Source organism: Phragmites australis, chromosome 11 (assembly GCF_958298935.1).
Source record: "Phragmites australis chromosome 11, lpPhrAust1.1, whole genome shotgun sequence".
NCBI classification, from domain to species: Eukaryota; Viridiplantae; Streptophyta; class Magnoliopsida; order Poales; family Poaceae; genus Phragmites; species Phragmites australis.
The window spans coordinates 11,643,686-11,664,007 of NC_084931.1; the positions used below are offsets into that span (position 1 = coordinate 11,643,686).

General features: G+C 42.5%; 1 protein-coding gene across 2 annotated transcripts; it reads right to left on the bottom strand.

Moving 5' to 3' along the window:
- Window positions 1–7,061: 7,061 nt before the first annotated feature.
- On the bottom strand, window positions 7,062–12,751 carry LOC133885407 (uncharacterized). 2 transcript variants are annotated; one of them, XM_062325117.1, is made up of 7 exons: window positions 12,349–12,751; window positions 11,909–11,950; window positions 10,137–10,219; window positions 9,877–9,979; window positions 9,561–9,774; window positions 8,382–8,476; window positions 7,062–7,546 (listed from the first exon to the last, which is right to left on the bottom strand). In XM_062325117.1, the coding sequence occupies exons 1-7, from the start codon at window positions 12,494–12,496 to the stop codon at window positions 7,305–7,307; spliced, it is 927 nt and encodes a 308-aa protein (XP_062181101.1). In that variant the 5' UTR covers window positions 12,497–12,751; the 3' UTR covers window positions 7,062–7,304. The 2 variants fall into 2 exon arrangements, with proteins under 2 accessions (XP_062181101.1, XP_062181100.1); XM_062325116.1 differs by having other exon boundaries at window positions 8,373–8,476.
- Window positions 12,752–20,322: the final 7,571 nt, after the last annotated feature.

Below are 20,322 nucleotides of genomic sequence, written 5' to 3' on the forward strand. Positions count from 1 at the left end.
TTGGGACTGGACATCTTCATGCACAAATAACAATGGTGTGGTATCGCGCTGATCTTGTTTAGCACACCTCTTCCAAAGATAGCATTGTATGGATAGGTTATATTGACAACATCGAAGTTAATTTCTTCCGTTCGAAAATTTGAACCTTGCCAAAATATCGGTATCTATACCTTGCCCAAAGCATTGTTTGATTTTCCACTGAAGCCTATTAATAGTGATCCAGTCTGTCGTAAGATACTTCGCTGCAGACCCATCCTATCGAAAGCATCGGCGAAGATGATGTCTGCCGAGCTACCGCCATCTATTAGGATACTATGGACTTCATTGCCTGAAATGTTATCTGTGATGATGAAGGCATCTGTTTGTGGATATTCCGGGACTCTCATATCTTCCTGAGAGAAGGTGATTGGGACATGAGACCACTTCGAATGGACGAAAGCAGGGCTTACGCCGACATGGTTCACCCTTCAAACATATTGTTTTGCTGTCTCTTAGACTCGGTCTCCTGATTAGAGCTACCAGTGATTGCTAACACCATGTTCCATCTGTGTCTTACTATGTTTATTGACCTGCTGGTTTTTAGGGGAGCTTCGATTGCAGGTCTTGGAGGAGGAGGTGGAAACAGTGCTTGAACAGTCATAGATCAAGCATAGGTCTGATCTGGTGGAGTCAAAGGTGTTGGCATATGTGGCTGCACTGAAGTTATTGGGCGCCATTGAGGAGTAAATATTGAAGGGTTTGGCCCATACGCCTGGCCCTAGCCCTGCTGACATTGCCACGCATTGCTCAGCTTATATGGCATGGCATGATGCACTACTCTTGCATGGTCAAAGGGTAACTTCCCCAAGCTATATGAAGGGTGGCTTCATGGGTACAATATGTGAACAATGTTTAGTTGTATGATGGCACCTTCACCATGTATCTCACAATACAACGTTCTTGGGTCGCACGGTGCCCGTCCTCCTCAGCCACCTCGGCCTCCGTGACCTCTACCGCTTTGGTTGCCACGTAACTCCAGCGCCCTGGGCTTCGACAACCTCTTGCAAGACACCCTCGGGCCCAGGTTCTATCTCGTTGACTTCTTTTTGCTTCAAAGTATACCCAAAGGACTCGTATTTCTTCAGTTGCTTATGCCTGTCTTTCCTCTAACCAACGTTTGCGTCCTTGTTTGAGGGATAAGGCTTGGACATTTTCGAAGCTACCATTTAGCCTTTCCTTCGATGATGGTCCACTTCGAACCTTGTGTATTCCTCCATTTTGTTAAAGAGTTCCTAGACACTCTTCGGCCTCTTACATGTTAGTTTTCCCACCAACATCCCTCCCCTGATGCCTTGGATAGCGGCATCGATGATTGTGTCTTCACTCAATCCCTTCGCCTAACAACGCACATGTATAAAGCGACGCATGTAGTCTTTCAGTGGCTCCGCCAACTGTTGCTTGACTGCGAAGAGATCTCTGGCTGTGATTTTTTCAACATGATTGCCCTAGAAATTGCAGAACATGGCATCATGCAAGTGCTCCCACGAGTAAATCGACCCCGGAAGTAGGGTGGAGTACCAGGATCTTGCTATCCCTTTCACTGCCAACACAGAGGCCTTTTCTAGTGTTGTGTCATTTCCACCAGCGGATTCAACTGCTCCCTCGAAGCTCATGACCAATTCCCTCGGATCTGATTCTCCGTCAAACATCACCACCCTCAGCATTTTGAAACCTGAAGGATAAAGCTGGTTCTGCAAGCCAGAGGAGAGCGGTGAGTCTGGGTCGCCTGCGTGAGACCTGCGCCAAAGGTCTTTCATGAGCCGAGCCGCAAACATTGACGAAGGGATGATGGTGTGTGATGCCTCCCTGTCCTCGCGCTGCAGCATGTTAATTTGGCCTTGCAACTGTTCCAACATTCTTCTGGCCTCATCAGCTCATCAACAATATTCGTCTACCTTCCGACTCACTGTTAAGTTTTCTAACATTCGCTTCTTTGTGCTATTTGTTGCTTTAGGTGTTTGGCTTCTAGCCATGCAGCTCTTTCTGCTTCGGTTTCTTCTTCTTCATCATCTTCACAGTCTTGAAAATGATTGGAGTCGTCATGCCCTTCAATCTGAAGGGCCTTTTCCTTCACAGCTGATGAAACTTCGAAACGAGCATGAAGGCCGGCCTCTACCCTTCTCATTGAAGTATTTGCATCTTCCTGGTGAGTTGGGTCTTCGCGAACTCGACCCTCCCTATCGATTAGCACAACCACATCGTGTTTCTCTTCATGGACTTCTTTGACTGCCCCAGCCTCGATGATGTTCAGCTCCGTAGTGGCCGAAGGGGTAGAGGTCGTAGTCGAATCCCCCTCTGTAAGCTGTTGCATCTACTGCGTTGATGCTTCGATGCCCTTCGACTTCTTCTTAGGTGGCATGGCTTTGAAATGTGTCGATCCCCACAGACAACGCCAGTTGTTGGAAACTGGCGTAATGGAACAAGATGGTGGGTGTTCGAAACCCCAAAGATATCTGAAGGTTAAGAGGAAGAACACATAAGGTAGGGAACTGTGCACTACTATTAATATCACTCATCTTTTCGGTTACACTGTCAGCCTATTTATAAGTCATACTCACCCACTCCCTATTATAGTTTATGATATTGCCCCTCTAACTGCCGCATTCTTAGAATATTCGTGGGTAATTCGGTACTTTCCTAAGTATAGCTAGCTTATTTACAATTCTGCCACTTATTGTCTTTGGTTGTCAGCAACAGTCAATCTTCTCTTGGGCTCCCGAAGGCCCATGCTTGGCGATGCATTCGGCCTCTCTTCATTTGTCCCCCTGGTAGCGCCAAGTGGTGGTCTTCGACTAGCTTCTGAAGGCCCGAGGAAGGCTTTGCCTGTGATGACACCTCCAACGCCCATTTAGCTAATTCGACCGCGACGCTGAGCAAAGGCCCTCGATTGGCACCCGAAAACCTGGCATAGGCTTTGCTAATTCCATACATTGGAGACATTCCTGCGGTTCCGTTCTGAAGACTACCTTTGAGGTGTCAAACGGTTCCTGCAACATGACAGACCCACGACAATTGTAAGCTCTGCCAGCAAACAATGGCCGTAGAGGTCTTTGATTCAAGATCTGAAGGGGGCATATCCCCAATAGTATGGCTTTGTAAACTTACATGTTCTGTGTTTACTTCGAATTTTCTAGGATATCATCATGTAACCTTTCGATTCTGCAGAGAGTTGTCTCAACCAACAGTGTACCCATACTCTGAAATAAAAGAGAACGCATAACCAACTGTGTACTCGATTCTGCAGGGCTCATTTGTCTTATTGATTCAACTTTTAAGCTGAACCTGAAAACTGAGCTAGACAGGCATGGTAAATATCCAAATCCAGTACTATGAAGAAGCAAGAACTTAAAAGGATTTTAACCTTTCAAACTGCGATTTGCCATAGCTTAGTGTAACACTTGATCTTGAAACGTATTCCTTCTGTAGCATTTTGGATTTCTTCCTCAGTGGTACATGGAGATGTGCGCCAAATGCCCAATGCCCTAATTCGCGCAAAGAAGGGGCACCGTATTCAGAGATCATAGGGGGATGCCAGGATGCAAACAAACTTCTAAAATGTCGTATTTGTTTTGTTCTCTGCATGAGAACAAAATGAAAATAAACATCGCCTAATTGCCCCTCTAGTGTGTCCTGCTTAGATATGTGTGCTGTGATAAACTATTGTTGAAAAGGGATCCCTTGCTTGCAGAGATAAGCTGACGGTTGCATTAGAGGTCTTTTTAATGGGAATGCTCCAATGACTCGCAGTTCACAAGCTGTTGTCCTTATCGTCCGACCCAAGTATGTGATCTCCCAGTGGCCGCTAAAGTTGACGGCAGGGTGAGTCACAGTGCTAGGTACCTAAAGTTGCCAATCATGAGCGTCTGTTTGGCCTTTGGTTGAACCTGATTATGTAGTAAACAAAGTTATTTGAATGCACATGCTATTCAAATCTGCCTTGGGAGTGTATAAATTTGCACTTGTAATGTGCAAAAACTGGCCAGGAAACAAATATGAACTGAGAATCGCTTAATCATGTAGCAAGATGGTACTCATTTTTCGAATACGTATACCAGGATATTATTTGAATTCAATGAGGAACGAAGCAAGGATCAGATATAATTCACACATTAGTTTATGTTCATATCACAAGAAAGGTTTATAAAGTTTTTTCGGAAGAATAAGAGAGTTTCGTAAAGTGAAGTTGTACATTTCATTAGATATTAGTCTCTGTAGTACATCGATAGGTCAAAAGCGTATCTTGTTAGATCTCGACAGCGAATCGTTTTCATGGTTAAAAAAGGCTTAGAGTGTCGGGACCGCATCAATGCACTCTCGTGACTGAGGTAACCAGCTCTAGAAGCTTCATGCGTATGTTGTTGTTATCTTGCCGAAAGGGGTGTTTGGATGGAAGCCCTCACCAACCATACCAAAATTTGGTATTACCCAGGGGTAATACCAAATTTTGGTAGGCCTGAAAATAACGTGGATGGCTTCCAAACCGCATAGGAAGCTTTGCCAGCGGCCGTCGACTGCATGAAACTTCATTTCCAGGCGATTGAAGAGTGGGAAATGTGGAATAATAAAGTAACAAAGTTCGAGGATGATGTAGCTAACTGGCTAACCTATGTCAAAGTACGGATGCTGGTTAAGACCGTAGTCACAGACGGAGAAAGAGATTACCAGCTTGTGGTTGGAAGATCCAGTATATTTCATATCGGAGCAATCGAATTTGAGTAGCGCTTGATTTCAACCATATATTCTGCAACGAACGTCGTACAGACAGCACACCCGGAGTATACCACCATGGCGTCCCTACAAACCACAATAAAGACTAATGCACCCTCATCCGCCGGTGGGCCCCTGAACCACGAACACTACATGAGCGAACAGGAATCGGAACGCACAGGGCAGCCCGAAAGTTGAAGTCGGCCGGACAAGCAAATGAGCAGGTAACTGACGGTAGAGCTGTTCTCCTCCCGGGTTCCACCCACGTACCAAGAGAAAGGTGGCTCGCGACAATACCGCCCTGCGAATGGGGCAGTCGGTTAGTCGTTGGAAAGCGAAACGGAGGGCAGGGGACGCGAGAGCAGGACTTGGTGGTGGCCGTGAGGCGCCGCGCGGGGCCGGGGCGCGGCCCGTGAGCGCGGCTTGTTGCGTAGCTCGCCAGATGTGCGGCTGGGCGCGCGCGCACGTTCCTGGGGACGGACGAAGAGCAGGAGCGGCTGGGTATCGAGCCTTGACAAGGAAGGATGGAAAGAAAAAGGCTGCGGGGTCACGGGCTCACGGGCGGATGGATCAACTGCTACTGCATTCCCAGTTTCCTACCGCTGCTGCCGCTGCTCCTCCGGCTCATGCACTGCTGCTCCGCCTGTGCCTGTGCGTGCGACACCTCCACTTCCGTGGGCGTATGATTTGACGCCGTTCCGTGCTCCCTAGCTAGCTGCCGTTGGATATATTATTATATCAGCAAGCGGTTGATTGAGCTCATAAACTTATCAGCCCCCAATCCTATGGTCCACCGAGCTGCATCACTGCAGGGAATGTATCTGCGCCGCTTCGCCCGCGTGGAGCTGCTGCAATCTATGGTTTTTATTATGCAGTTCTTTTTTTTTATCCCGTCGAGTATACAACAGGGGTGGACCCACGATTCGCATGGTATATATTTAAATTTTGAAAGTAGTAATATTTGTTCGATAGAATAAAGTAATACAATATTCAGCCACAAATAAGTGACGTATTAAACATCAACACTATCCTTAAAACACATTTAACTAATATTTTTTATTGTAATATATTTATATAATATAGCAAAAATATATTATTATAGAACTACTTTTCAATACAATTCTACCTATATCATTTTTAAATATTCAAATTCAATACGTAAAGAGAATTTTTTAATTAAAGTTTGAAATATTTAACTACAGATAACTCAAAATATCACATATCTGTAACTAGAGAGTAGTTCATAATAGTATAAACTACAATACAACCCAAAACATCATTCATTTATGATTAGAGGAATTAGTTTATAATAGTAAACACTGCAATACAATACAAACTGTATATGAGCACATAGAGATGATTATAGTTTTTCTTTTTAGAATTTTCTGAAGCGCAGAGGGGCCACATATTTAAACATAGGTGTAGAAAGATTTAGCTGTAGAAAGCCTTCATTCCTCCGTTCGCACACCCTCTCATCCTCTCTAATCATCGAGTCACAGGCTCACAGCGGAGCGGAGCAACCGTGGGGCTAGGGTCTAGGCTGCGAGTTGCCAGGAAGGTGGCGAAACGTTTATGTTACCACCTGTGAGTGAGGGCTGTAGTAATATTTGCCATATTGGTTATTATACATGGAAACGCCATGTGGACCAAGGCATTAAACTCGTCTTGTAGAGATGCGGCTTCCAAGTAACTATACATGTAGATCATGCTAAAACATTTGCATTTGAAAAGTTTGTGCAAATTCTGTTCATGTGTGCACTGTGCAAAGAAACAAAAGGTGAGGCTTATCTTTTGTACACACATCTGACCATATTTTGGCACATCGTATACAAAATTTGATATGAGTTTTATGTATGATTTTTTTTAAGAAAAAAATTCAAAAGTGCACAAGTTCAAGATTGCCAACTACTGCAGCGATAAACTATCGTCGAAGGGACTGTCGTGCATGGGGTGAGGATGCTTTCTTAGCATGAGGTCATATTTTTTACATCGAATCAAAATCAGAATAAAAAGCATATAAACATCTCCTCCGTAATCCAATAGCAACGAAATTAACTTGTAATCTTGATTTTATACAAAGCAACTTGGAAGAAACAAAATTATTATATCCATTTCACAACTTCAATAAAATTGAGCAACACAAACGTAATAGAATGTAAAAAACAGTTGAATATATACATGGAAACGCAATATGTGGATTTACTTGAAGATCTCACAATTACCATTAAAACATGTAAAAAAACAGTTGAATATATACATGGAAACCTTAAGAACAGCATAAAGAATAAATAAACCAAAAAAGGATAATAAAGCTGAGGCAACACAATAGCACCATTCCTGACTGGAAACAAGCTTACATAACAATAAGGGCTGCAAATGTTTATTATCCTGTTTCATGTAATGGGACGACAAAAGAAACCCAAAGATGGGCTCAAGGTCTGTTGTTGCCAGATCAAGGAGAAGGTGAATGGTAGAAGAAAAAATCGGCCAAATCAATATAAGGTTGGGAAATAAAAATAACAAACGAAAGCATGACCACAAGAACAGAACATGCACAGCTATGAAGGTGTCTCGGCTAGGCGGACTGAGCGTGGAAGCAAAAATTCAGCAAATATGGGAAAGTGCGAAGATGGATAAACACCGTCTATATTGTCATTTATGACCTCACAGAGTGCAGGAACGAGTGGGCGTCCCCTAAATAGGATCCAGTCAATATGCAAGTCCTGTGTCTGTCGATCCCAGCAGAGGCAAAGAGCTCTAAATATTAATTTAAGAAATTCTAGGGCACCTTGTTTCTCCCCTGCAACAAAACATTTATTTTGTAAGATTACTAAAACAAATAATAGGATGAGCGACCTGAAAACAAAAAAGCATTGGCAGGTTCAACTAACAAGATCACAAGTTATAATGAATAGATCCCAATATTCGCCCATGTAGCGCAATTAGTACAAATAGTCATCATTACATGGATAAAGTACATGCTGAAGAATAGTGTTCAGTACGATAAAGGCTACAAGACTAAAGTTTAACATATATCTACATAATAGTAAAAAAAAAAAAAACCCATTAACATCAAGCAACATATTCGAGCCATTCTCCTCTTAATTCCTGGTTTTATTTTGATAATAAATCAAACCTTCCCAATCAATTAAGTTGTTGTCAAAAATTGAACAAATGTGTAGCAAAGTAGAAGTTATTTATAGTAATGTGTTTTTTTCATACAAGAGTAAATTTAAAAAACTAGAACTATTTTGACAGATGTTGCAGAAAACTACAACTTCTTGTGCCTATTTCAAAAACGTATAACTATTTTGACATATGTTGCAAAAAACTACAGCTTTCTCACTGTGGGTTCACCTATCATATTCTATAACATGTAATAGGAGGATTAACCGTGAGCCCACCTGTTGACAGAGGATGGCAGGTAGATACATGGTGAGAAAGTTATAATTTTTTGTAACATGTGATAAAATGGTTATAGGTTTTTTAAATGAGCACTAGAAGTTGTAATTTTCCGCAACATATGCCAAAATAGTTGTAGGTTTTTAAAATTTACTCTTCATACAACCATATAAAATACAATAGCAGTAATCACTTTTTTTATTGTACAATAGAAACTGGAGTACCAGGGGCACCTTTAAATCCATGATATGTGTGTATTAGTGAAACATTTTTACGCACACGAGCATTTGGCCAAGCATCTCTCATATCACCCACAACACCATGTTCTCTGTATTGACACCACAAGGAACTGTGTCAATAAACATAAATGAAGGAAATTGCTCAGGTACTTCACTAAAACACAGAGAAACATATACTAAAGAAAATATAGTATTAGTAAATATAATCAGGGGCTCCTCTGTACAAATATTAATACTTAAAAGTGTGGTTCCTTGGGTCCACTTCTCTATAGATGCAATTAAGCAGTTCAAAATGATTTTCTAAAGCTCAAATCAAACAACAACACTTATTCAGCCCTAAACTACTCTGCAGCTTGTATCATACTGAACGCAAATGCTTTCAAAACTCAATAACAAGTCTTCTTGAGCAAAAAAAGGAAAATAATATTATATATGTGGCTTGAAAAGTCGAACGATGTAGTATCAACTGTTGATTTTTCCTATTTCTATATATCATCAAAACATTTGAGTATTATCTAACAAGCCTTTTGAGTTTTGACTGATATTTCTGAAACAACCGAAATACACCGTGCAAGACTTTTCGAAATGTGATCTTGCAGGGTTGTCATAATTATAAAGGACATAGGAAGTTATTTGAAATATGGCGATTCTTATATTCAATTCAAACTCGAATTTCATTTCTAAGGTTTGAAAACTTAAAATATCAAGTACCTAGGATCTTCACAAAAAGAGAAAGGTAAATCTTTTTCAAAAAAAAATATCAAGTGTACTCTAGCCATTTTAAAAAGATATATTGAAATGTAGATGATGCACAAAATTTCAATGGTATATACAGAAGAAGCAAAAAGTTGGTGGTGGATCCAATGCACAACTTTGTAGTGGCACAATTCTTAATTACAGCAATTTTGGAGGTTGCGTGTGTGCACTGGCGGTGGTAAGAGGATGGGCGGGTTTAACAACTTCTGGATATCGATGCAAGGAACACAATATGTTCAATATAATTAAATAAGTGTACCTGACCTCATTCTTTAGTTTTACCTCAAACACAGTTTAGTTTGAGCAGACACGGAATGACACAGAAAATAAAATCTTCCAGCATATATATCGGTAATGGATATATGTCAAATAACCGTGTTAATTTTGACAAAATAATAATCTTCCATCAAGCTATACCTGGATCTGCCAAGCAAAAACCGCCCAGTCATAGACTCCTTCTGTGTGTTGAAGCCTCCACAATAGATAACAGGCAAATTGGGTGGCAAAGACGCTATATGTTGCCACGTCAGCAAAGCACTTCTTCGACGAGCACGAGGGCTAACTTCATCAAGATTTGTATTTACAATCTGGAAACTGAATCCAGGTGGTTCTACTCTTTTGAGTTGAAACGTGTGTACATCATGTTAAGGCAACAGACAATCTTGAGTCCAACCAAGAGACTATGAAAATGATAGAACAATAAAGCACGAGAAAATCATTGCACTAAAGGATATTGCCCATGTAGCAATGCAGGGTGCAGTTGCTCCCCATGAAATGCTTCCTGGAACTGATGGTGATTCTGATAACCAAAAGGTACCACCTTCAGTAAGCTCCACCTTCATCAAATGCACAGGAATTCAGCTCAACTAGGAATATATATATCCTTAATAATTTTGACATTGGCATTACTAAAAAAAGGCAGATATGTTTTGAAATGGAAACGAGATAAAGTAACAAACAATGTACAGAAATGATTGGCAAGAAATGTCAAACCTTCTCTTTTTCATAGAATATTGTGCAGTATTCATCAGTGGTGTCCTGTGATCCTTTTCTTGATATCCCAAACTGTTCATAACCTAGATGAGTGCAAAAGCTTGGTCATTCTGCTTCTCGATAAAAGTTGACCAATTAATAAAAGGCTATCTTAGTTTAAAAGTTCAACATCATACACCTCAGAAACTCATGCCTGGGTCCAACAGACACAGGGTGCGAAATAGACTTTGTTTACGGATCAGGGAGAACATGGGACTTTCCTTGCGTGAGATGGTAGATGATGGAAGGAAAACAGTATTTACACGGGTTTGAATACCAAGGATGGTGCCTAACTGACTACTCCTATGGATCAATAAAGGGGTACCATTTGTCTTGCACATCCAAGGAGTACATAGTTCCAAGTGAAAGGTGATCGGAAGTGTGCCCTCCACCCTCCAGTGGTTTCATAGTGACTAGCATATACAAATCAATCAGCCCAAACTGGGAACCAGGAAACATTTCGAACAGGATGACGTGCAATGGATCTGTGAAGGCTTCTTGATGATACCAAACGGGTGATTAGTATATTGATTAAGATTGTGAGTGGATGCCCAACAAAGATTTTTTTTTTTCCTTTTGACTTGAATGGTACCAGTAGATTCCAAGATTGGATATCTACTTGTTGGTCAAGTATGCTGATACCTTAGTCTAGAACCTCAAATATTTACTTATCCAAACAGAAAAAAAAAGAATATATATCTCTTTTTTACTACAAAAGATTCCTCAAATGCAAAAGACTAATAGATTACTCCCGCCATTTTAAAATACAGGGCGTACTAGGATTCAAGAAAGTCAAACTTCGTAAATTTTGACCAACAATTAGTCAAATTATATGCATATTTAGTGTACAAAATATGTATCCATAGATTTGTATTTCACATATATTTTAATAAGATATTGGTTACGTAGCAATTGATAATATAGTGTCAGAGAAATTAATGGTCAAAGTATACTTTGAAAGACTTTCTCAAATCCTAATACTCCTTGTAAAAAGAAATGGATGGAGTACTTGTTTTTCCCATTTCTTTTGAGCCATTGGAATTTGGCAGTCAATAGCCAACGCAGCACTGCCAATGGACATGGCTATACTGGCGGAAGCAACAGACAAGGCGCTGCAAGTCATACCAGAAACCAAGATTCAAGAACTTATTCATGTTAGACAACTATTCAGTTGTGTGTATCTGTTTTAAATGGTGGAAGCCTATAATACTTGGTTCTTTGCTCCATGTGACTCTGCATGATTTATCACTATAAGTAACTAGGATCCTCTATAATGGAGAAAATGCAATATAAGCCTTTTGAAACATTGTGTGACAGTAATTTTTTTCTGAGGAAGCAGAGTTCTTCCTGCCTTTTGTTCAGAAAATGTGGTTCTCATGGGAACCTACCCTAATTTCTAAATTATATACCGCAGACCAATTGACATTTAACTAGCACCTTACTGAATTAATTATACCCGATGCTGTGGCCGCTTGACAAATTCATTCTAGGATTACATTTTTACCGGTTCAAAATAGAGCTAAGATGTTGATATTAGGGACTACTAAGATCTTTGTTTTGTAAAATAATATGGGGGTGTTTAGCCCTCACAGCTTGCCAAATGAAAAGATCTATCTTTCCAAGAACCATGATAATCGAAGTAATGGTATGTACAAAAGTAGTTCACTGTTATAAGACAATACCCAAGTTAGCATGTAAGAAGAGCACAAAATAGAACGGAGCGGGTGAATTACCCGGCAAACACTGTTGTAGGTAGTCCAGCTGCCACCTCAAGCCTGCAAATAAAACCCGTTATTTACAGCCTAGAACGAAATAATAAAACTAAGAAAAAAAAGGGAAAGAGAAGTAACGAACGCAAAAAAATTATCAATGACAACAAAATTTGTGACTCTGCAGGTCCCACCAAAAGAACCAAATGATGAATCAAGTTCGCATGCCAAATTTGTTCCAAAACTGACTTAGTTAAACAAAGTAAACCAAACCAATCTTAGAGGCAGTAGCATTAGCAAACCCAAGCAACTCTCTTGAGCTCTTTGCTAAAAATGAAAACAAAATCTTGCTCACACTATCAGGCTTGTTCAGTTTCATGCCTAGCCTGGAGCAGTACGACTCGTATCTAACACCAATATGCACCAAATGAACATCTTATTGCATCATATGCATCACAGCTCACCTTGCTGGGTGCAGAGGATGGTGGGGGAGTAGCTGGTGATGACGCTGACGCAGATGTCCCGGCGCTTCTCCCAGCTGTTGGGGCTCTCTCTCGGCTGCTCGCCTTCGTGCAGATTCAGCGTCATCACCGTGATCGACAGGCTAGTCATCCCCTCCTCTCTCGCTCCGTCTCGCCGCCTCTAGTACAGATTTCTGCAGCCCGTGCCGTTTTCTGGACTACCCTGCGAGAAGCAGGGAGGTGATGGCTGGTGCCCGCGGTGATCGGAAGCGGCCGGCGGGGAGATCGCAGGCGAATCTGGTAGGGTTGGTAACGATTTGGGGGAAGGGAGTCGGGTGTGACCTTTGGACTGTTCTCTTGTATTCTAACGCCATTTCCCCCTTTCTCGCCGGATTTTTCTTTTTCCCTCCACGTCTAGTTGAAAACGGAGAGACCCTTCTTTGAAAACATATATCATTACAAATCGGATATTTAAAAACATATCATTACAAATCTCTTTAAATTGAATCCATGTCATGACCTATGTCTCCAGCTCCATTTCATATGTTCTCTCACCGTCGTATTTCTGTATGAATCATTTTGCCCTCCCCACACCGCTTTTGGTCCGACCAGTGGGGCCTCCAGCAACCTAGAGGTGCTGTCATGAAAGCAACGGGGTCGGCGAACCGAGGGTGGTGGGAGCTTTTGCGTGCGATGACGAGTTTGTCCAAGGGCTTCTTGACCAGCGGGCTTGGTCGGAGTTCGGTCGGCAGTGAGAGACCCAGCACAGTGACGCTTAGCACACACGGGCTACCGTGCCAACGTTGAGCCAAGCCTTAGGTGGCGTACGAAGAAGTAAGCGCAAGGTGAGAGGAAACTCACCATGGCTCCAATTGGAAGGTAAGACTGAAGTGACGGCGGCTTGTCAGTGCGATTGCGGAGAGCCGCTGGAGTTGGGGAAGAAGGTAGTGCGTGACTTGATTTGGCAGGCAATCACTTGGGAAATGGAGGGGAACACTTCACACAACTCTCATCTTCGCTATTTGAGGCTCGACTGATGGGATCTAGGCTCAACAGTGACAGATTTAGGGTGGTGGTGTGATGTGTAGAGAGGGAGCTCGGGTGGTGCTCTTGGTGGGGATATATGGAAAATGAGGGAAGGCGAGAGCAGTAAGAAGGCTAGGGAGAGGATAAGGGTCTTGGACTTCCACTTGCGCCCGGGACAGGACGGAGGTGACAACGAGCTTGGGCATCGATGGACTTGTGGTTTGTGCTTTGTTGCAACAGAATGGGAGGGAGAGAGGGAGAGAGGAGAGGGATGATAGGTGGGTCCATGAGTAAATAGTGCACATGAGATCAATTATCCATTTCCTCTTTCCAAAAATCCTAAGCCAAATTTTAGAGGGGGAAAACGGTCATTATGGAAATACGGTAGTGAGAAAACGTATGAAATGGAGCTCGAGACATAGGTAATAATGGCATGTTTCCAAATACCAGATTTGTAATGTGAAGATAGGTAGTATAAAACTATCGTATATCAGTATCATGTACACACCCCTAGGGTTTTTTATATTCTCGAGGCATACGTCTGTGTCTGGGAAGGGAATCCTTAGACGTACAAAAACACCCATAGGTATCAACATATCTCGTAAATAGCGAAGCTAAGGATGACAAAGGAGTCTAGAGATCACATGATGACCCCATATACACATGGAGTTGGGAGACCCTGCAGAGGATAGATCCATTCAAGCCTACAAAAGCTTTAAGCCTTTGAGCCTTTTGTACTTTTGATCTACATCAACAATTCTCCTAGACAACATGTAAGGAACCTCTCGACTAGGTTTAGATCTATCTAGGCTAGCCAAAACCTCCCTGTAAATAGTCTTGAAGATTAATACAAGACAAACATGATGAAAAAGGCTATTATCCTAAGAAAGGCTTGAACCTGCACAAATTTCTATGTGTGACATGTGATTCGACTATAGGGAGTACCCCTACTTAATTCACAAGTTTATAAGATCGGTAGTTCATAAATCGTCAATAGCTGGCACCTTCCATAGGAATATGACCAAAGATATTGAATCCTCAACACACCAAAAACCGGCTTTTCTGGATGAGGGGTTCTATGACAACTTTACCCTCTCAACCGGCGAGGTCCTAGTGACCTTATTGATGCCAACTCCAGCGACAAGGTAAGTCTTTTTATGGATCAATGAGCCAAAGATTATGACATCGAGTTTGAACCACTCAGTGACTAAGACGATGACGCAAGCGATGTTTGCTGCAAGTTAGGATCCTCCCCTACAGCTTTTGACAACATGGATTATCAAAGTGCCTGCCTTGAGTTCTCCTCCGATGATAAATCCATGATGGATTTGGACTCCTCCTGAGCTGAAGATTACCCTTGAGAAGTCTTTATCGTCAAAAAAAGGGGCACTAGGTCATCCGATCATGATGATAATGATCCCACAAACACATGGGGCACCGCTACTCCGGTTGCTGGAAACAACAACCAGCCACCACTTATGACAAATACTCTGATCCAAAATCTCAATGGGATCCAAGATCTCACATTTCCCGACCATCAACTTGGAACCCAACGCTTCAGATCTGCAATGGATCAGAGGGTCCTCCTTCTACAGGAGGCCCTATGATAACCCCCCACTATAGATCTGACTACCCCTGGTGACAAGGACTAGATCAACTTGATGACCAACATTACCAAATAAGCTATGCTTCAGGATGAGAATTCCCATCAAGCAACAGCTGTGAACTGCTCTAATCGAGGGAAGTCACGTGTTGATCCTTCTCGTAATGATTTAGATCCAGAGAGACGTAACCCCCAAAGCAAGATAGTCCGGGAAGACAACTGAGTGCCTAGCAGTCACAAGACCTCACCGAACAGGAACTACCCCATAAACGATACGTGCGAAGTTATCGAGTAGCAGAGACGCTCAAAGACCCCTAAGGAATAGTCAACTTCTCATCAATGGACTAACCGAAGGTCATCCCAGTGTAGTTTGAGTAGAAGCCACGACCGATCTTTGGCCCCGGTGAGTAGAACCCCAGTGGCTCCCAGGATCAACGAGGGTGTCATCATCAGTTGCCAGGCTTTCTCTCTAGATCTACGGAGGGTGAACTGGCTGGCTCGGTTCGAGTCTAGGTTGATCAAGAAGTACAATAGAACCACTAATCTCGTTGAGTTTCTCTAGATTTACACTATAGTCATCCAAGCAGCCAGTGGGGACAAAAAGGTTATGGCTAACTGCCTCCCCATAGCCCTTGAAGGGTTAGCCAGGACTTGGCTGACCAATCTTTTGTTAGACACAATCTACTTCTGGGAGTAGCTCTGTGACTTATTATGAGCCAACTTTCAAGGTACTTACCTTTGCTCTGACAAGAAAAACGACAGGTTTTGTGTCATACAGACGGAGAAGGAAACCTTGTGTGAGTTCGTCCACCACTTCAGCATCACCCGAAACACCATCCCGGTCATGACTATTGAGCCACCAAGTCACAAAGACAACATCTCAACCCGAATGAGCCACCAAGGTAAGGTCTCACCACTAGCCTCTCTTTCGGTCCCTTTCCACCGTTATCACTTCGAAGCTTGAGCCACCAAGGCAAGGGCCTCCGCATCCCTGTACAAGTGTCTTGCGGTTGCTCCACACCAAGTCGGAGGGTCAACAAGCTTGAGCCATCAAGACCCAAGATGCCGGTGAGTCACAAACACTACAAGGCACTGACGTCCCACTCGGTACAAGCTAGGATCACTCATCGATCCCTTCCTCAAGCCGCAACACCTAGCTACAACTCACTCTAAACCTATAAGCACTAAACACTCTCTAATCTTGTGCTTAATTATCTTGGATGATCACTTTAAGCATTTTGGTGGCTTGAATATCTTGTCAAGTGTATATGAGCTTCCTCTAGACTCCAGCAGCATGCCACACCTTTAAATGACTGAGTGGAGGGGTATTTATAGCCTCAAACTCGCCAACTAGCCATTTTTCTAATGGCTCAAAAAAGCTGTTAACTTCGGATGATTTCGTAAGAACAATAGTACTAACACTGGATCATCCGGTGAGTACAAACTCAGAAACTAGCTATTGGAACTCCACTCATAGCCTTTGTGAACACTAGACACTCTGGTGTGCCTTCAAATCCATCATCGAACCTCCCAGTAAGTTATCTTGAGCTAGACTGCGCCACTTCTTCTCTGCAATAAATACTCCGGTGCATTGATCTTCAGAGCACCGGACCTTCCGGTGGGTTATTCTTCATTCTTCAACACTTGTAGTCTCCTCCGCAAGAAATGCTCTGGTGCTATACTCTGGTATGCACAAACCAAGCACCAGGTCATTCGATGTGTTGATTTTCAGTCTTCTGCACTTGCATTCTTCTCTACAAGAAATGTTCTAGTGCTATCCAATGCAGATCATCAGACTATCCGATGAGGTCCTCAACCTTCTCCTCTTTATCAGAAATACTCAAGTGAGTTCAACACACAGACCACTAGACTATCCGGTGAGGCTATTAGCCTTTGTGCACAATGCTCCGGTGAGTGCAAACTTCTCTACACCAGACTATCCGGTGAGGTTAATTCTCCTGGAGCTTCTCCAATTCAATTAAACTTTATCCCGACTATGGTGGCTTGTTGATGTATTTGCATCCATGAAACCTACTAATATATATTCTTCACAAATATGTTAGTCCCAATGACTATATTGACATTAATCACTAAAATCACAATCATGACCTAATAAGGCCATTTTCGCTTCAACCTCTCACTACAAAGCCTAGCCATCGCCGCCCTGGTCGGTTGCCGTGCCACCCGGCCAGTGCCGATGGAGGCCACAGGCTGGGCAAGGGGGTGAGCATGGGGAGGAGGCTGGGTAAGGAAGGGGTTGAACAAAGGCAGGGAGGGAGAAGGGGTCGGGCGAAGAAGAAAAGAGGAGAAAGAAGAAGGAAGAAGAAGAAAGAAGGAAGAAGAGGAAGAGGGAGGAAGAGGAAAAAGAAGGAGGAGCAAGAAGAAGAAAGGAGAATAAGGGGATTTCACCATTGATTCATGACCTCACTACAAAGGTGACCTCTCTGTAATCCTTAGATGCTTGTGGATAGTTGGGATTGATCGATCTCATCGTCGGATTAGTATTTTGGTGATCCATTTATCCTCCAACAATTTAATTTTGTAGTTGAGACCTAATCGGTGTTGAATTCGATCATAAGCCTAAAATGAAGGTCGTAGGTCTTGTTAATATCATTCCGATGACACTAGTGTTGTTCTCGTTGGATAAGAGGATTTGGAGTAATTGATAAAAAGTGTTGTTGTCCGGTATGCTTTAACTCGGGCTTTTATTTCGGTTCTTTGGTCCTCGACCTAGAGGAGGATCCCACCCATCATCGTGCTAGACAAGCGGTATATGTTTCTTTGTTGTTTTCATTATCGCCTTGTATGCGGGGTTTCGGGCGCGGGAGCGTGTCTCCTTTTGTTAAATGAAATATGAAATTTTTATTTGTTACCTCCATCTTTTAATTGTCGTACTTACTAATAATTTATTAAATAGAATGTGAACATGTTACTTACTTTCCACCTTCTAAAGATTGGATGGTTTTTGCTAGATTATGAGGTAAATGAAGTGGGATAGGTCTTCTCTTTTGCAGTTGTTTATATTCCTTGTATGCAAAGTATGACGTATATACCTATGTTGCAAATTATATCCTTTGATTGTTCTTGAGCTTCTTGCCTTAATATTTACTTTTCTGAAGTTTACTTGAATACTTGAATTAAGAATTGAAGTAAGCAAAATTTATCGCTTGGAAGTTGTTCATTTATTATAATGTGCAATGTTGAAAGTTATGTTGTTACCTATGTATGAAGCATGTCATACTTATGCATCTCATGCATTGGAAGTTATGTCATCGTCTTATGGCGGAGACCGTACCGGTACAACATTGTGTATTGCTCGTGGAGGGTTACAACGCACACCCTTACATTGCTTGTGGATGGGTAAGGGTGAGTACAAACATACCATATGCATACATAAACATTCATATAGATGTCTTTATTTTAATTGCTTTGATGTCATTATTATATTATAAAGAAGTTTTTAATACCATTTTGGATGAAATGATATGGTGATAGTATGTGGTTGTTGAGCTTTATTAGGCTTAATTATGTTTTTTGGTTATTGTTAACTTGTCCAACTTATTATCTTTATTAAAGATGAATGTTTAATCAAATATAACTAAATAGTTTGTTAATATAATTCACTTGCTAAGATTTTTGATCCTCACCTTGCTATCCTTTCAGGTGCACCTTGAGGTGATGTCGAACATGCGGGATGGGTAGCAGCATAAATTTGGCACAAATCACCTCCACTTTTTGTCTTTTTGGTTGTAATATCAATTTGGTGTCTCTTAGTTGTGTTATGTCTATCTCGTTGCGGCATGGATGTATGATCGAGACTTGTTCCTTATTTTGTTAGGATGTTTATTTCTAGTGATTGGTCTGTTATACCTTTAGATAGAGGTGTTGTTGATTTTTTTAGGTTCGACGATCTTATAGGATGGTTTGTTGGCACTCCAAGCCTATGGTGGTCCCAAAGTGTTACACCTTGCAAGGCCACGAACCACCCACCTAGATCCTTCTCACCGTTGATCATGTCTCACAATCTTGTCTCGCTCCCGCAAGTGTCTCCTCTTCCCCTCGTGCGATAGCTGCAACTTCTGTTCACCTCAACTTCAGGACTCTGCCATGATCGTCTTTAGTTCAAACATCGTAGGACCGTAACTCATGAACTTGTCCCCATCTGCTAGTCAACAATCACCAAATTCCGCCTTTTATCAATGCCACCAACTTCAGATCTGGCTGAATACAATAGAATAGCTTGGGCAGTACCCAGCAAGGATGACAACACATCAATACCCGTGAGCCTCGACTTCCAAGTAGTCATGGCGATCTTGGCTTCGTGATATTTTCTGATATTTTCTAGTTCCTTTTGAATTTGCTAAAGTTTGTGGATTTGTACTCTAGCCTCTGAAATGATCCATGGGGATTAATTTGGCTGGGTTAAATCTTACATGAGGATCTCTCGAACAAGGCCTAATTGGGAATCAAATCAGCAAAAGGGAAATAGAGAAGAGAAACAAATGTAATCGAGTTATTTAATCTCCTCTCTTTGCTGCTCTGCTCTATCCTGCTCTTCTTTCGCATCTGTTGCTTCCACGCATGGGCTGCCGAGCTAGTCACCATGCTCCGCCTGGCATGCAACCTCAGCGGTGCTTGTGGCACCGGGAAGTCCGACCGCGAGGGCTTTCACATTGTCATGTGCCGTCCTCATTTCCTCGCAAAGATCGAGCCATGGAGGGAGGGTATTTTGGGTATAGAAGAAAAAAAAGGAATGGCACCGCGAAGGAAACAATGATGGTTGATGGTACAAATGAAACAATTTTGTAAGGGCTGCAGTATGGAGCAGGGAGGCAAAAGTGGTAGTATTTTTGCTACCATCCTCTTATTTTGGTGGTACAAATGAAATTTTCTTTGTCAACCATTTGGTTGGGTTGGTCCTATTCCTTTTCTTCCATTAACCAGGAGCAGATCCAGGGAGTGATCGGGTGGGCCGAGGCACACCCTAAAGAAAATTTGAGTACCCTGCTTCCTGGCCCATTCCAATATATCTGATCTCCCCAACCCCTCCATTTTTTTGTTGAGCTCAGGAACTGCAAGCCCCTTGCTCCCGATGTTCGACTGCCCGATTTTGTCGCCCTAGGCACCAGCTGCCATGACACCTCTAGGCTCTAACGTGTTATGCCACATCGTCACATCTAGCCATCGGGCTGTTCTCTGCCTCAACCGCTCTGTACCTCTACCTCCCGTTTTGCTCCTCGTCTCTTCCTGTGACTCCATGAGGTTGTGTCACTGGCTCACCGCTTGAGTGCCGAGTATGTCACATGTGCTCCTACTTGGCGGCTTCATGCCTCTACCAGGCACCGGGC